The sequence below is a fragment of the Podarcis gaigeae genome, assembly GCF_964106915.1.
Source record: "Podarcis gaigeae genome assembly, chromosome: 9".
NCBI lineage: Eukaryota > Metazoa > Chordata > Lepidosauria > Squamata > Lacertidae > Podarcis > Podarcis gaigeae.
Window position 1 is genome coordinate 41,190,877 of NC_139685.1, and position 15,912 is coordinate 41,206,788.

A 15,912-nucleotide genomic window follows, 5' to 3' on the forward strand; every position below is an offset into this window, starting at 1 on the left:
GATGGCCCTTAAAACATTTAGCACAACAATTTGCCTTGCAACAAAAGGTTCAATGAATTCCCCCCCCCCACACACACACACACGATAAAAAGGTGTGTTTTTTCATTGGTATTGCAATACTTCCTCGATCTGACTGAATTGTCAGCCATAAACACAGAAACAATGAAGTGTTAAAGATCATGTCACTGGTCACCGGAAAGGCAATTTCCACCAAATTTCCAATAAATTTGTTCAACTGACCTATGACCAAGATGTCCTAAGATATTTATGATGCTCTTGTAGACAAAATACAAAAGTTTGAGGCAATCGACTCAAGTTTTATTAGGTTGCATAGTTGACATTTCTTTTCAATGGGGAATGGTTTTACTTTTGATGAATTTGAAAGAAGGGGCAATGCTCCCCTTTACTTAGATTTTATTTCCTATCAAGTGTGTTATAATACATATTTAGCTGAGTTTACTGTTACAACCACCTCCGAGAGGCAGGTTAGGTTGAGAAACAACTCCTTGAACAAAGGTACCTAGAGAGGTATGTAGTTGAGCATGGGTGTGAAACTCTGGTTTCCCATGTGCAAACAGGGGATAGGGGGGAAATTTGCTCAGTTTCCATTTTAACACACACTAACTCACTAAAAATGGAGCTATGCTTCAAACGTTGAAATTCTCCAAATTTTGCAAGGCAGCTCTGAAACCAAATATTGGCTACAAAAAACATTTATTTTTGGAGAGTGTGCACAATAATGCTTGTATTAGTGAAAATAATGACAATGCGTTGAGAAAATTGCTTGCGTAAATGCATATATTACAAGAAATGCACACAAATGTGTATTTATTTTCATGAGGAATTCTTTTTGACTTGCTAAACTGATGCAGAAATAAGACAAACTGAATTTAAGGCTGGAAAAAAATGAGAAATTGAAATCAACAGCCGTCTGTTCCTAGTGTGAACCCAGTAGTAATGCGGACCACTTGCTGATACAGTGGTACCTTGGTTTAAGAACAGACCTGTTTATGAACAATTCGGTTTATGAACTCCACAAAACTGGAAGAAGTGTCCTAGTTTGAAAACTTTACCTCAGTCTAAGAACGGAATCCGAACGGTGGAAGGGCATTGGCAGCGGGAGACCTCATTAGAGAAAGCGCACCTCAGTTTAAGAACTGTTTCAGTTTAAGAACAGACTTCCTGAACGGATTAAGTTCATAAACCTAGGTACCACTGTACTTGCACCTCTTTTCCTGTTCTCTCAGAATATTAAAGGCCACCACATGGCAAAACAACTGTTTACATAAGGTAGGAAGAAAAGACAAGGATTCCCTTCCCCCACCCACAGTCTTATGGTAGACATTGGAGATATCTCCTTGATTACAGTATGTTCTTGTATACTATTTGCATGGTGTGTCAATGTAAATTACTTTCATTCACAGTATCCTGAATTCTCTTATGGGTGAATAGCACAAATACAGTCAAGATGTCCGTAACAGTTCTTGTTGTTTAAAGAAAACCCTTTTAAAAAGAAAGCATTTCAGAAGTAAAGAGTTTTCCATATTTTTGCAAACAGTCTGCATGTGCATGCACACACACATTTATTCCTGAAACTTCCTCCTCCTGATTCTAACTAGCAGTAAGGAAATCCACACCTAATAGTGTATGGTGTGTGTAATCAGTAAATAATTGGTAGTAAATAATCAGCTCTTCAATCCAAATGCTGACAAGAGTAAAGAGGTTTTCACAAAATCTCATGAGACTGGTGTAAGAGAGAAGGAAGCATTTGCCTGGAACACAGAAATCCTGCACTAAAGTCCTCACGCTGCTTTAAGTGCATAGTGTGGATGTGATGCAGGGTGTGTGTGTGTGTGTGTGTGTGTGCGCGCTCTTTCATTAGTCCAGCAGAATATGAATCTAGCCAAATGTTACACATGGGAGAAATTAAGAAATTTAATGATAATCATGAACTCAATGCCACTGAATACGCCACGAGGAACGAAAGAGGAAAAACAGCCTGATGCCAACTTGTCCATTCAGAAATCAGGTGAAATATTTACCTGCCCTGTGTATGTTTTTCCTCCACAGGATATAATCTTTTTCTTGTTTTTCAAAAGTCAGAGTAATCCCACTAGAGCAGCAGACTGGAGTCAAGGCAAGCAATCTAGCAGCAGATACAGAATACCAATCTCGTTCCCTCACAGCCCATCTTTGGCTGAACATGATGTGATTACAGGGTATCAAGTACCTAGGAACAGAGAGTTTCATTAATTAAGTGCCATGACATAGCTCTTAGAAAAAAGTTATTCTCCAGCCCTCATTTATTCCTTAAGCTAAATCATATAGATGAGCCAAATTTTATAATACCAGCTGTCTCAGGTCTGATGACTGAACTGCCGAGTTGTTACTTGTCCGCAGAATATGGAAAATACAACAAGAAAGGACTATGGAAGAGTGGACTCCAGTTTGTTCAGGATGGTGAAGGAACCAAGCTGGTTCACCATCGTCATAGGAATACTAGCAATTGGCATAACACTACCCAACAACCAGGTACTCAAGCTGCCGATCTTACAGGGATGTATCTGACTGGTATGTTGTTGTGAAAGTGCAGTGGCAAGCCAGCTAACTCTCATTAAAGGTAAAGGTAAAGGGACCCCTGACCATTAGGTCCAGTCGTGACCGACTCTGGGGTTGCGGCGCTCATCTCGCTTTATTGGCCGAGGGAGCCGGTGTACAGCTTCCGGGTCATGTGGCCAGCATGACTAAGCAGCTTCTGGCAAACCAGAGCAGTGCACGGAAACGCTGTTTACCTTCCTGCCAGAGTGGTACCTATTTATCTACTTGCACTTTGACGTGCATTCGAACTGCTAGGTTGGCAGGAGCTGGGACCGAGCAACGGGAGCTCACCCGGTCAGGGGGATTCGAACCGCCGACCTTCTGATCAGCAAGTCCTAGGCTCTGTCGTTTAACCCACAGCGCCTCAAAACTATTTTGCAAAAATGATCATATTCTTCATAATGCACTCACAAATCCTAAGAAGTACTGACTCTTTTCAGAAACAAGACACATCACTCTGTATGCAGAAGAGCCTCTGTCAATTTAGTCCGAATGAATGTAAATTCCTTCACTCAGTCTGCTAAATTTGTGGAAAGTCTACTTTCATTCTTCCAAGTGGTTTGTGATTTTTTTAAAAAAATCATTTTTCATTTTTTCGGCACTAGGCGTCTAGGATTGACAGTGAGGTTTCTATACATCCTAAAACAGAAGTGTGTGATCTTCACCCACAACAGTGTAACACATACATCTCCACCTACTCACACCAGGCACAGCATGGGTAAAACAACAGGTATAAAGCAATCACAGGATACTAATCATCAGGGAGGAAATAGCAGGGCAACATCAGGAGAAAGAGTGTTTGATTCTACCTTAAAACTAGCTGTAACATCACATCTTCACAATGCAAGCTGATAAGTGTTCTGAACAATGCCAGGGACACCACACAGAGCTAAAAAAGAAAAACATAAACAGAGTCAAAATCTGTAATTCTCCATGCTTTCCTAAGGTAAAACATTTATTTTGCATTAAAGCAGCTCAGCGGCGTAGCGTGGGTTGTAAGCACCCGGGGCAAGGCAAGTAATTTGCGCCCCCTAACCCGTGGATTTGCGCCCCCTAACCTGTGGATTTGCGCCCCCTAACCCGTGGATTTGCCCTAACCCCAGATGTTGCGCCCGGTGCGGCCGGCCCCCCCTGCACCCCCCACGCTACGCCACTGAAGCAGCTCACAACCTAAATTTTAGCATTTTTGAGAGATTAGAGGTATGTTTTAGTTCACCTAGATAACATCGTCTGACAAATTAATTTAGCATGCCCCAATAAATCCAGATGTAAGCATAGATATATACTATAATCCTTTCAGTAATGCAGTAAGGGAGAGAAGATTCCAATTAGTCAAATATGAATTTTTAAAGAGAACTGAAATGTGATTAACCCCAAACCCACAAACACTTACATAAGTATTCTTTTCTCTTTCTTAGGCAGAATTATTATACAAACATCATACAAAGGGTCAAATTCTGTTGGAATAGTATCATGTCATATGTCTGGAACACTCTGAAAGAGCTTGAGGCCTTTTAAGAAAAATGATTCTGTTCCTCAACAAATGCAGAGAAACTCAGGTACTGGTCAGGTACCATCATATATTTTTTCATCAAAAGCAGCTTCCTAAAAATGGAAAAGGTTAATGGTTTTATGCACACCTTGCATAGAAGCATTAACACTTATGTCATGTTACCAAATACCTTTTATCTGTAGTTTACTAGAGGATAAGGAATAAATACAGTGGTACCTCTGGTTACGAACTTCATTCCAGAGATCCGTTCTTAACCTGAAACCGTTCTTAACCTGAGGTACCCACTTTAGCTAATGGGGCCTCCTGCTGCCGGCGTGCAATTTCTGTTCTCATCCTGGGGCAAAGTTCTTAACCCAAGGTGCTACTTCCAGGTTAGCGGAGTCTGTAACCTGAAGTGTTTGCAACCCGAGGTACCACTTTATTGGGAAAGATCTATTGTGAGAGCCACTGTATTTCACTGAAGGTAGTGTTTAGCTGCATCTGGAAGTTTGAATACTGGGGACTTGGAAGTCTATTTAGATGTTTAGGATAATTCAGTGCACATGATGCATTCCTTGATTAACATCAACATTTCAAAATCACCCCAGCTGCTGAAAGCTTATGGCAGGGATAAAGTTGCTTGCATTCTGTGGTGCTATACTCAAATGGATGACATTATCTGCAGCTCAGGTCATGTTTTCCCACTCAAAATCTGGGCTTCCTAAATCAAGGAAGAGCATCTGAAGCCTCTCTAATGGCAGCAGTTCTCTAAAATCGTCTGAGCACAGAAACGCCTGACCTTCAGCCCTGAAGCACTATAGGCACAAAAAGGGTTTCCTCTTCCTGTCAAGTTAGGCATGATATCCTCAATATTATCTCTTCTATTCCTATTCTTGTTCCTATTCTTGTACTGTGTGACTCACTGCTGCCTACACAGCTGCACAAAGAGGTGAAGGCGGACTGCTGCTTTGCCTAGAGTGCCAAGCAAAATTACATGCATACCCTTGTTTGAGAGAACAGTTTGAGGCACTTGAAGAAGGTTCACCTCATTGGTTTGGACCGCAAGGCGGCATTAAATGAAAATTCATGTGGGAAGATTATTGATTAACAGGACACTAAAATTGGATTCTGCAAAGGAACGTCATAAATGGGGTTCTGTTATTGTATAGAGTTTTTGTTCTTGCCGAGTGCTGTAATCTGTTGAAGCTGTGGAGAATACAGTGGTACCTCAGGTTACACGCGCTTCAGGTTACACACGCTTCAGGTTACACACGCTTCAGGTTACAGACTCCGCTAACCCAGAAATAGTACCTCAGGTTAAGCACTTTGCTTCAGGATGAGAACAGAAATCGCACAGCGGCAGCAGGAGGCCCCATTAGCTAAAGTGGTACCTCAGGTTAATAACAGTTTCAGGTTAAGAACGGACCTCCGGAACGAATTAAGTACTTAACCTGAGGTACCACTGTACACTGATCAAAATTATAGACCTATAGTTTAAAGGAATAGGATGTTGGGGGGAGTGACCAAAAACATTCATGGAGAGAAACGGGGGTCTTAATTAGTTCATTAGGCAAAAGGAAAGCTGTTTTATATGTATTCCAAGTGGACAGAAGCCCTTGCACGTTTAATCCTATCAGGTATTGCAAAACCTTTCTGCAATAACAACAGTGCTATGGTAATGTGCCGAAAGCTTGTGGGGCTGGTTTCTATACTTGGCTAAGTTATACAGCAGAGAACTCATTTAGCATCACTGATGCATTTTGGCGGCGCTCCTGAGTTGCTCATGGCTGGAGGATTCTTCGCAATACCCACCCCCTCTTGTCCGTGGAACAAATAATTATGGTACAGGAGAGACACACATTAGCAAGTTGTAAGCGACTGAAGCTGCTTGGGAGTTTTCAGAGAGTTAATCTGTTTGGAGCTAGAGTCACAGCCGCGAGTACGTGCAGCTATGTGCATGCCCTCCACTATGTGGAAATGTTTATTTGGCGCAAGGTGTCGTCCTTAATACATAAACGTAATACACACGTTGATCATTTGGCTCTGCCTGCCTTTCCACCCATATGCTGGAGTGCATCCTCCATCATTTAATACTGAGTAAGTGCCAGCCAAAGGGGATCAGAAGTGCAGCTTGCTGAATGCAGACCGCAGCAGGTGCTTCAAGATTAACCTGCTTGCAAAAGGAAGCTCCTATTAGATTAACTATTTCTGTGGCTTAATTAACATGCCACAATTATTTTCAGAAGCGGCTCTTGGCAGTCCACTCAATACCACAGAAATACTTTTATGTTGCAAAAACCAAAGGACTGATCAAGCTGGCTGCACTGATAGCATTATATTGACATCATACTGAGCAACATCTGAATACTAAGGGCAAGCGTTTTGATGCTGCATAGAGGGCCACTTTACCTCTCTAAACTGAGACAATGAAAATACGAAAGCTTGCTTGGGGACAAGCGAGTAACGTTTTGGGAAGGGGCGAGTGACTACTTCATAAGTCTGCACAGTTAATTTAGAACACTCAAAAATATGGTGTCATTAAAATTTTATAAAAGCCTGCTTCTGAGATACACACTTCTGCAGTTGATTACTTAACGCACGAGGAATAACCAAAAAGCAAACTCCAATTAAGTGGCAAGAAAAACACTCCAAAACTCCAATTCGGTTTTATGCTGCTGCAGGGCTGATTTTACTGCTGACTCATTGTTTTTATTGTTGTTTACATTAATAGTTTTATTGTTTTAATTGTTTATACAATTAAATTTTATTGTATTGCTATGGTTGTTTCTAATGCAGTGGAGTCGGCTTGAGGACTTGGTATAGGCGAAAGAGACAAGCAATAAACTTAAAATAAGGAAACAAATAAAATAAACTCAAATTAAGTATCAAGAACAAATTGCAAAGAGACAGACACGACATCACACCCAGCATTAAAATAGCAATTTAAAATACTAATACCAGTTCCATGATTTATCTGAAACAGTGTTATATTCAGATGGCTGAATTCTTTAAAACCTCCAATTTTGTTTCAATGGAAATATGTTTCTGCCTCTCACGCCTTCGGGATGTGGCTGCGTAAAGGTAACGGTACCCCGGACGACTCTGGGGTTGTGCGCTCATCTCGCTCTATAGGCCGAGGGAGCAGGTGTTTATCCACAGACAACTTCTGGGTCACGTGGCCAGCATGACTGAACTTCCTATAGAAAAAGGGACACGACAGGGGTGCCCAATATCCCCATTACTTTTTATATCCGTCTTGGAGGTATTGTTAAATATGATTATGGGGGACCAGCTGGTTGAAGGAATTCAGGTCGGAGCCAAACAATATAAACTGAGGGCCTTTGCAGATGATCTAGTATTGACTTTACAACAGCCAGACACTATTACGAAAAGAGTTTTAGAACTAATTCAAGCTTTTGGTCAGGTAGCAGGATTCAAGTTGAACAAGCAAAAAACTAAAGTCTTGGAGAAAAATTTAACAAATGATGAGAAAGAGAGGTTTCAAAGTGAAAGTGGGTTAATGGTGGCAAAAAAAGTGAAATATTTGGGGATTAAGATGACATCTAAGAATGTGAATTTATTTAAAGACAATTATGACAAATGTTGGATGGAGGTAAAGAAAGATCTAGAAATATGGTCAAATTTGAGACTTTCCTTGTTAGGCCGAATTGCTGTAATCAAGATGAATGTACTGCCTAGAATGCTATTTCTGTTTCTGACATTACAGATTGTGGACGAGGTGAACTGTTTCAAGAAGTGGCAGAAAGATATATCTAAATTTGTCTGGCAGGGCAAAAAGCCCAGAATAAAATTTAAGATACTAACTGATGCAAAAGACAGAGGAGGGTTTGCCCTGCCGGACTTAAGACTGTATTATGAATCGGCAGCCTTCTGCTGGTTGAAGGATTGGCTACTTATTGAGAATACAGTTATTTTGGATTTGGAAGGATTTGATAATAGATTCGGTTGGCATGCATATATTTGGTATGACAAGGTAAAAATTCACAAAGGATTTAAAAACCATATTGTTAGGAAAGCATTGTATAATGTTTGGACTCGATATAAGGATTTGTTGGAAAATAAAACTCCTAGGTGGTTGTCACCAATCGAAGCTAAGGAAGTGAAAAGACCTAATATGGAATCTAAATGGCCAAAATATTGTGAAATTCTAGAGCAAGAGAGTGGAAAAATTAAATTACAGAGTTTTGAGAAACTAAAGCCTAAAGTACGAGATTGGCTTCATTATCATCAAATAATGGAGGTGTTTAAACAAGACAGGAAAATTGGCTTCCAGTTGGAGAGATCCAAATTAGAAACAGAGTTGTTAGAACCCAATACTAAGAACTTATCAAGAATGTATGACTTGCTCTTGAAATTGAATACATTGGATGAGACAGTTAAATCAGCTATGATTAAATGGGCACAAGACTTTGGTCATGACATTATGTTTGCGGATTGGGAACAGTTATTGACCACCGGTATAAAATTTACGGCATGTAATGCCTTAAGAGAATATATTATGAAAATGATTTACAGGTGGTACATGACCCCAACCAAGCTCGCAAAAAATTATCATTTGCCCAATAATAAATGCTGGAAATGTAATGAGATGGAAGGAACCTTTTATCACCTTTGGTGGACCTGCCCGAAGATTAAAGCCTTTTGGGAAATGATTTATAATGAAATTAAGAAGGTACTTTAATGTACTTTTCATAAGAAACCGGAGGCATTTCTCTTGGGCATGGTTGGCCAATTGGTGCCAAAGAAGGATAGGACATTTTTTATGTATGCTACCACAGCGGCAAGGATCCTTTTAGCAAAGTATTGGAAGACACAAGAAATCCCCACACTGGAAGAATGGCAGACAAAGGTGATCGACTATATGGGACTAGCGGAGATGACCGGCAGAATCCGTGACCAAGAAAAAGAGACGGTGGAAGAAGACTGGACGAAATTTAAAGTATATTTGAGAAATTGTTGTAAAATTGATGAATGCTAAAATGTCAAGGGAAAGGAAAATATAGAATTACAGCTGTAATTGATTAAGTGTTAGAAGAAACTTAAAGAGAAAATAAGTAATTAATTAATTGGTGTGAAGAGTTGCTGAAAAAATTTTAAAATAGAGATGCAGAAAAGGGGAGGTAAGGGGAAGTCCGAGAAGTAAGGTTATGAAAATATGCCTTCTTGAAATTATACATGTTTGTATGTTTTTGATTTGTTTATGTGTGTGTATTGTTTTGTTCTTTTTGTGTTGGAAAAATTAATAAAAATTATTATAAAAAAAAAACGTGGCCAGCATGACTAAGCCGCTTCTGGCGAACCAGAGCACCACACGGAAACGCCGTTTACCTTCCCGTCGGAGCGTTACCAATTTATCTATTTGCACTTTGACATGCTTTCAAACTGCTAGGTTGGCAGGAGCTGGAACCGAGCAACAGGAGCTCACTCCGTCGTGGGGATTCGAACTGCCAACCTGCTGATTGGCAAGCCCTAGGCTCTGTGGTTTAGACCACAGCGCCACCCACATCCCCTTAAAGGTAAAGGACCCCTGACAATAAAGTCCAGCCGCAGACAACTCTGGGGTTGCAGTGCTCATCTCGCTTTACAGGCCGAGGAAGCCGGCATTTGTCTGCAGACAGTTTTTCCGGGTCATGTGACCAGCATGACTAAGCTGCTTCTGGCACAATGGAACACCAAAACCAGAGCAGTGCACGGAAACACCGTTTACCTTCCCACCGGAGTAGTACCTATTTATCTACTTGCACTTTTGGGCGTGCTTTCGAACCATACACATCATATATTTCAAGCACATTCCACCCACAAAAAAAGAATCATGGGAACTGTAATTTGTTGTGTCCTGGGAATTGTAGATCTGTGAGGAGTAAAATAGAGTTCCCAGTATTCTTGGGGGAGGGGGCAGTCATGTGCTTTAAATGTATGGGGTTCACAGCCTGTGATAGAGTAACTGGATAACAATGAATACGCCATCCAAAAGCAGAATTTATGCAGCTCAAACTTCAGATGGGAAAAAGTTTTCTAGATGTGCAGAAACTCCTAAGTAGAGAATGATTCTTATATTGGGGATTTGAACTGAACCCAGTCTGTTGTAGATTCACTGGGTGAGCTTTGGTACATCACTTCCTCCCCCAAACATCCCAGGTTATCCCCCCCTCCCACCTCCTTGCAGCTCATTTCATTTTATACCGTGGAGGCCCTGGATGTTGTGTCATTCTGAGGTGAGGAGAAATTCTGGGACAAATTCCCAGAATGCCCCTGGAAAAAAAAAATCATCATATGGGCCACTTGGTGAAATAAAATGGTAGTTGTCATTGCAATATTATGTAAGAGATGAAACTGGAATTTTCCTTATTTTCTTCTTCTTCCCTCCGTTTTTCTTTTTGTATTGAGCATATTAATTTGTAAGCTTGAAAACAGGGCCAGTATTGTTTGTAGGTGTGAAGTTTTCCAAGAAATTTTAAGCACTTTCCAAAGAATATTAAAGTAGCTAAATTCACAAAGGCATAAGCAAAATAAGTTTGCAGTTGTTGAAAACAATCCCACAGAGTAAAAGACGGCCATGTTCCTGTTATTCCCATCTCACCCGAAATGGAGTGTTTATGCGGCTTGTGAGGGTGTCCAGGATGTGCACATTCTCATGGCGGTGCAGCAAGATGAATCGGAGGAAGATCTGTAGTAAAGCTGGTTCTGAAACACTCCGCAAGAAGAGATCCAAATAGGCAGTTGTAGTCATTACTTCCTCCACAGTCACCTGGAAATGAATACACAAGTGATTACAGACCACATCAACTTGGCCGCTCTGATTATACAGTCTATGTGACCTCCACAACGACCTTGCAATGGGATATATAATAAGCACAGTTTGTTTGTTTTCTGTGGGTCTAAGTCAGCATACATAAAAACAAACATTGGTGTGCTAGTTTGAGTATTTTGATTAGCTAATGATAGTGGCAGTGTTAAGCTAGGAAAGATGGATGCAAACAACCGAACCATTGCACAGTTATTTGGAACATTCTCTTCCAGTCCTTGACTTCCTCTTGAAGATGCTGTTTGCTAAACACCAAAAGGTCTTCTATTTGACATTCAGAGAAGGTGCTTGCAAGAGATGCAGGGTTTTATAAAAATCCTCCTGCTGCATTATATGTGCTCTCTACTTTTCCTGTCTCTACCCATACTGAGTTATGAAGAAAAATCACTTTTCCTATCAGTTGGAGCAAATTATTGTGAACATGTTTCTTTCAGTTCAGTCAGTTACACAGCACACCCATTTCTTTAGTCTGCTACGGAAGTCGAGGAGCAAAAGGTAGCCTACAAAAGTTCACTTCATTTGTAGCAAACCCTCCCACCACAGATTGCGCCACTACATGTTGCCAATTGGTTGCTGCACTAAGAGACATCGGCAGATCTTGACATGTAGCTAGTTGAGGTTTATTGTAGACACCAATAGTGCCTGGTCCCAGAAGAAAAACAGATTTGTTGCAAATACCCCAAATAATGGAATTTATGTACTAGCTATAAACTTTCAATTACACCTCAGCCTCTTGTGGTGAATGTTCCGGTTTCTACTAGTGAAACAAGTTACTTTGCTAATGCAGTCCCTAGAAGATCATTCGTCAGTAGGAGTCTGATATTTTAGATCCAGCCTTTGTGTTGTGCACCAAAGGGTGCAAAGTCAGCATTTTCAAAAATAGTTACGTGCAAGCTTAATAAGCTTAAAAGCACAGATACAAATACATACTGGTCTGCCTATATGAAAAGGAGCATTAACCATCTTTTGTTTAGTATTCTTCATTGGATAAATGAGGAGAGGGGTTTTTTACCTCCTTAAGAAAGAAACAGGTAAAGGAGAGACTCCAAGCTGTCATTTAAGAGCTAAGAGGATTTGGAAAGTACTCCAGTAAATGGTTTTGCATAAAAGGCTCTCTCTCTCTCTCTCTCTCTCTCTCTCTCTCTCTCTCTCTCTCTGTTTTTTCATGCAACGCATTAGCTGTTTTGTTAAGCAGTTTAAAGATTGTGATCAAAAACATACGTATTAACATCAAAGACCTCAACTAAAGAAAACCTCTTGCTAACACCATGTTTCCATTCATATTTACATACCAAATAGCATCTAACGACTAACCTGTGGACTACATTTGCTTCAAAAGTTTGTGCTATTACTTCTGCAGCATATTTAGGTGTTCACAGTCATATGATTAACCACAAGCTACCACAGATGCAACATGAGCAGTTTTCATTATAGGTGCATTCCCCACCCCCACCCCTTAATATAAGTTCAAAATAGAAACAAATAAAAGCACATCCAACCATAAAAAACCTGATCACCTCAGTCTTCCTCCGAGTTACATTCATCCTCTAGAGCCACCGTTATAGGCTTCTCAACTTAAGCAATTTCAGGGAGAAAAAGACCATATAATGTATTCTTTACCCTGCATATACTAGATTGACAGTCCTCAGCAATACATTATTTATGAGAGAGGGATGTACACTCAGCACTCTCCAAATTGGCTTGAGGACCTGGTTCCTGAGCAAACAAGCTTACAGCCTAACCTTGATTCTAACAGCAATGTATACACATTTTTAAAAGCAGGAATGAAGAGCTGAGCAGGCCCGGGCTTTGGTTGCTAGCAGTTCCCTATGAGGTAGGGGTGTGTGTGTGTGTGTGTGTGTGTGTGTGTGTGTGTTTCAAACCTTATTGAAATGCTCTCATATACACAACAGATGTTATTTCACTTAGCCAGGTGAGAGGGCAAGCAGGAGTTACAGAGGCCTCAGAGCATTTAAATCTGTAAACACAACTTCAGGTGAGGTCCTGATAACCCACAAATTCAACAACTCACAAAAGGGTTTTCTACACTAACGTGCCTTGTTAGAAGCTGCCTCCAACATGAATAATAAATAACAATACTCAAGATCCTTAAAAAAAGGAAGGAGATGAACAATAAAATCACCAGAACTCCAAAGAGGTGTGTAAGATGCAACTTTTGTTGGGATAGAAGTCAACAGCTACAAGATGAGCAAGTCCCTATGTGGACATCTTTAAGCAGGAAACTGCACAACACCCTATTTGTACATAGAGAAGAACACACCACAGAATACAGCAGCCTTCTTAACCTGGTGCCTTCCAGAGATCTGCACTGCAATACTCATCAGCCTCAGCTAGCATTGCCAATGGTCAGGTTGCATGTAGTGCTAAACATCTGGAGGGCACCAGGCTATAATGAAAAGGTAAGACATTCTGCAAGGTGATGTCTCTACTTGTTTTCCCAGTAGTGATGTATGGAAGTGAGAGCTGGACCATAAAGAAGGCTGATCGCCGAAGAATTGATGCTTTTGAATTATGGTGCTGGAGGAGACTCTTGAGAGTCCCATGGACTGCAAGAAGATCAAACCTCTCCATTCTTAAGGAAATCAGCCCTGAGTGCTCACTGGAAGGACAGATCCTGAAGCTGAGGCTACAATACTTTGGCCACCTCATGAGAAGAGAAGACTCTCTGGAAAAGACCCTGATGTTGGGAAAGATTGAGGGCACAAGGAGAAGGGGACGACAGAGAACGAGATGGTTGGGCAGTGTTCTCGAAGCTACCAGCATGAGTTTGACCAAACTGCGGGAGGCAGTGGAAGACAGAAGTGCCTGGCGTGCTCTGGTCCATGGGGTCACGAAGAGTCAGACACGACTAAACGACTAAACAACAAGACATTCTGCAGGAGAAACTTTCTAACAGTTTGAAGGAAGTTGTGTTGCATACATAAATGTTGGTTATCTATAAACATTTTTTAAGTACAACTGTACTTTTCAAGAGAAGTTGCAACCGTGGCTATCTATTACAAAAACTTTTGAAATGGAAATCCTTGCACTGGGGAATTTCGGGGGGAGGGGGGAGAGCCAAAAGCAATATTGAATGCAAACACGGGCCAGGCTCTTGTCACCACTGCTGACACAGCAAAGGACTAATAGAAAAGAACAATAGGAATAGCAGAAAGAGAAAATGCTGCAGCAGCTGTCATGGGAGAGGAGGAAGATTTAGGAAATGGGCTGAATTTGCCCTGTTCCCAACACTTTAAGACAGGGGGTGGTCAAAGTGTGGCACACAGTCAGCATGGCAAGAAAGGACTATGACAAGCCTGGACAGGACTGTGAAGGATTGCACAATATGCATAAATCTTCATTCTTGCAGGGTCAAGCTTATGAAACTACATTCATAAGGAAGATGGGGGAGGGGACAGTGGGTTTTATACTGTGAGAGATTAATGTTTTATTGACCTGTTTCATATTCTTCAGTCACAAAATGCCTGGGCAAAAACAAATGTTTTCAAATTCCTCCTGAAAGTTAGTAATGACAGAGACAAACACATCTCATTAGGAAGGATACTCCACAAACTACAGTCTGGGTCAAGAGAATCCTTTACACATGTAGTAGGAGCTTTTTGCTCGCAGAACAGCACCTTTGGATTCAACACAGGCTACAACTGAAGTATGCTGACTTTAATTTACAAGGTCTGATCAATCATGGTTTACACCAGCTTCCGCCAGTCTGGTACCTCTAGGTTTTCTGGACTTCAATATCTATCATACCTGACCATTAGCTGTGCTGCATGTAGCTGATGGGAGCTATAGTTCAAAACATCTGGATAGCACGATCTGGCGAACGATTGTTTAGACATTCTGGATGAGGAGGGGCCTCCTGCTCTGCAGAGGATCATAATTAACCTGAAGGATCATGTACACAGCCTGGGAATACTCTGGATCCAGCTTTGCTACTGAAGACTTAAGGTGATGACAGTGTGTATACAAAGGGTTTTCATTTGTTGCAGCTATTCATTTATTTACTTACAGTATTTACAAACTACAGTGGTACCTCAGGTTAAGTACTTAATTTGTTCTGGAGGTCCGTACTTAACCTGAAACTGTTCTTAACCTGAAGCATCACTTTAGCTAATGGGGCTTCCTGTGCCGCCACGCCGCCGGATCACAATTTCTGTTCTCATCCTGAAGCAAAGTTCTTAACCTGAAGCACTATTTCTGGGTTGGCGGAGTGTGTAACCTGAAGCGTATGTAACCCGAGGTACCACTGTACACTATGCCAGACACATAGTGTCCAAGCTTTAAAAGCTATTAAAAGTCACTATACACTATGCGACCAAGGCTGCAGCAGAACACTACCATTCCCATATAAAAACCTCAGCAGCAACAGAGCTTCTGCTCACTCACTGATAAAAATGGTTTTAAAAGCAAGGGAGTTTTTACTTGCTGGCAGAATGACATCAGGAATGTCCTTTGGGAGGATGTTTCATAGAGATGGTGCACTGTTGGGAAATAGCACTGATACTTGCTCAAAACAGTTTTACATGAGTGGAGAACCGAAAACAGAGGAGACCTTTCCCCCTCTGTTTGCAGTGGAAGGGGGGGACCTATGGGAGGATACATCCCCTAAGGTGTGCCAGCTATCCCCTTACATGGAGACCTTGCCATATTCATTCTCCGGCAGCCCTGAGGATTTATTATTGTAATAAAAGGGCTAGCTTTGATTACTGCCTGCAAGCTGCAGCAAATGCTGAATACTCTAGCCTACCTTTTCGTTGCGGGATGGCGGGGAAAAAATTAGGCAGCATATAATGTGGACCAAGTGAGTTTCCAAGTACAAAAAATTAAAGCCTTATAGCCTCAAATGCAGAGTAGCTATGGCATGTCTTCTGTCAAAAGAGGATAATGTTTTAATCTATTCCAAGGATGACCCAATCTAGTGCTATATTCCTGGGAGGTGTAGCTTAGGGCACCCTGTATAACTGCACCAAGTTGCAAT

The 15,912-nt window shown here is 41.1% G+C and overlaps 2 protein-coding genes and 1 long non-coding RNA gene across 6 annotated transcripts in view; 1 reads left to right on the top strand and 2 right to left on the bottom strand.

Annotated features, from left to right (window-relative positions):
* GATB (glutamyl-tRNA amidotransferase subunit B) overlaps positions 1-3,138 on the top strand; it is a 64,462-nt gene extending 61,324 nt beyond the window's left edge. Inside the window, exons 15-16 of the transcript XR_014568072.1 lie at positions 2,401-2,620; positions 2,959-3,138. The gene's annotated coding sequence lies outside the window, so the exon portion shown is untranslated. The remainder of the gene's footprint in view (positions 1-2,400; positions 2,621-2,958) is intronic.
* The window catches only part of LOC310852560, a 215,407-nt gene that overhangs the window by 20,817 nt on the left and 178,678 nt on the right, over positions 1-15,912 (bottom strand). The gene's annotated exons all lie outside the window — the stretch shown is intronic.
* Positions 1-15,912, bottom strand: part of FHIP1A (FHF complex subunit HOOK interacting protein 1A) — an 86,709-nt gene that overhangs the window by 20,817 nt on the left and 49,980 nt on the right. For all 3 annotated transcript variants that reach the window (XM_083755527.1, XM_083755526.1, XM_083755528.1), the window contains exons 6-8: positions 10,692-10,859; positions 3,408-3,487; positions 2,043-2,230 (exon numbers count right to left, since the gene is read on the bottom strand). In XM_083755527.1, coding sequence (XP_083611653.1) covers positions 2,043-2,230; positions 3,408-3,487; positions 10,692-10,859 — 436 coding nt within the window. The remainder of the gene's footprint in view (positions 1-2,042; positions 2,231-3,407; positions 3,488-10,691; positions 10,860-15,912) is intronic.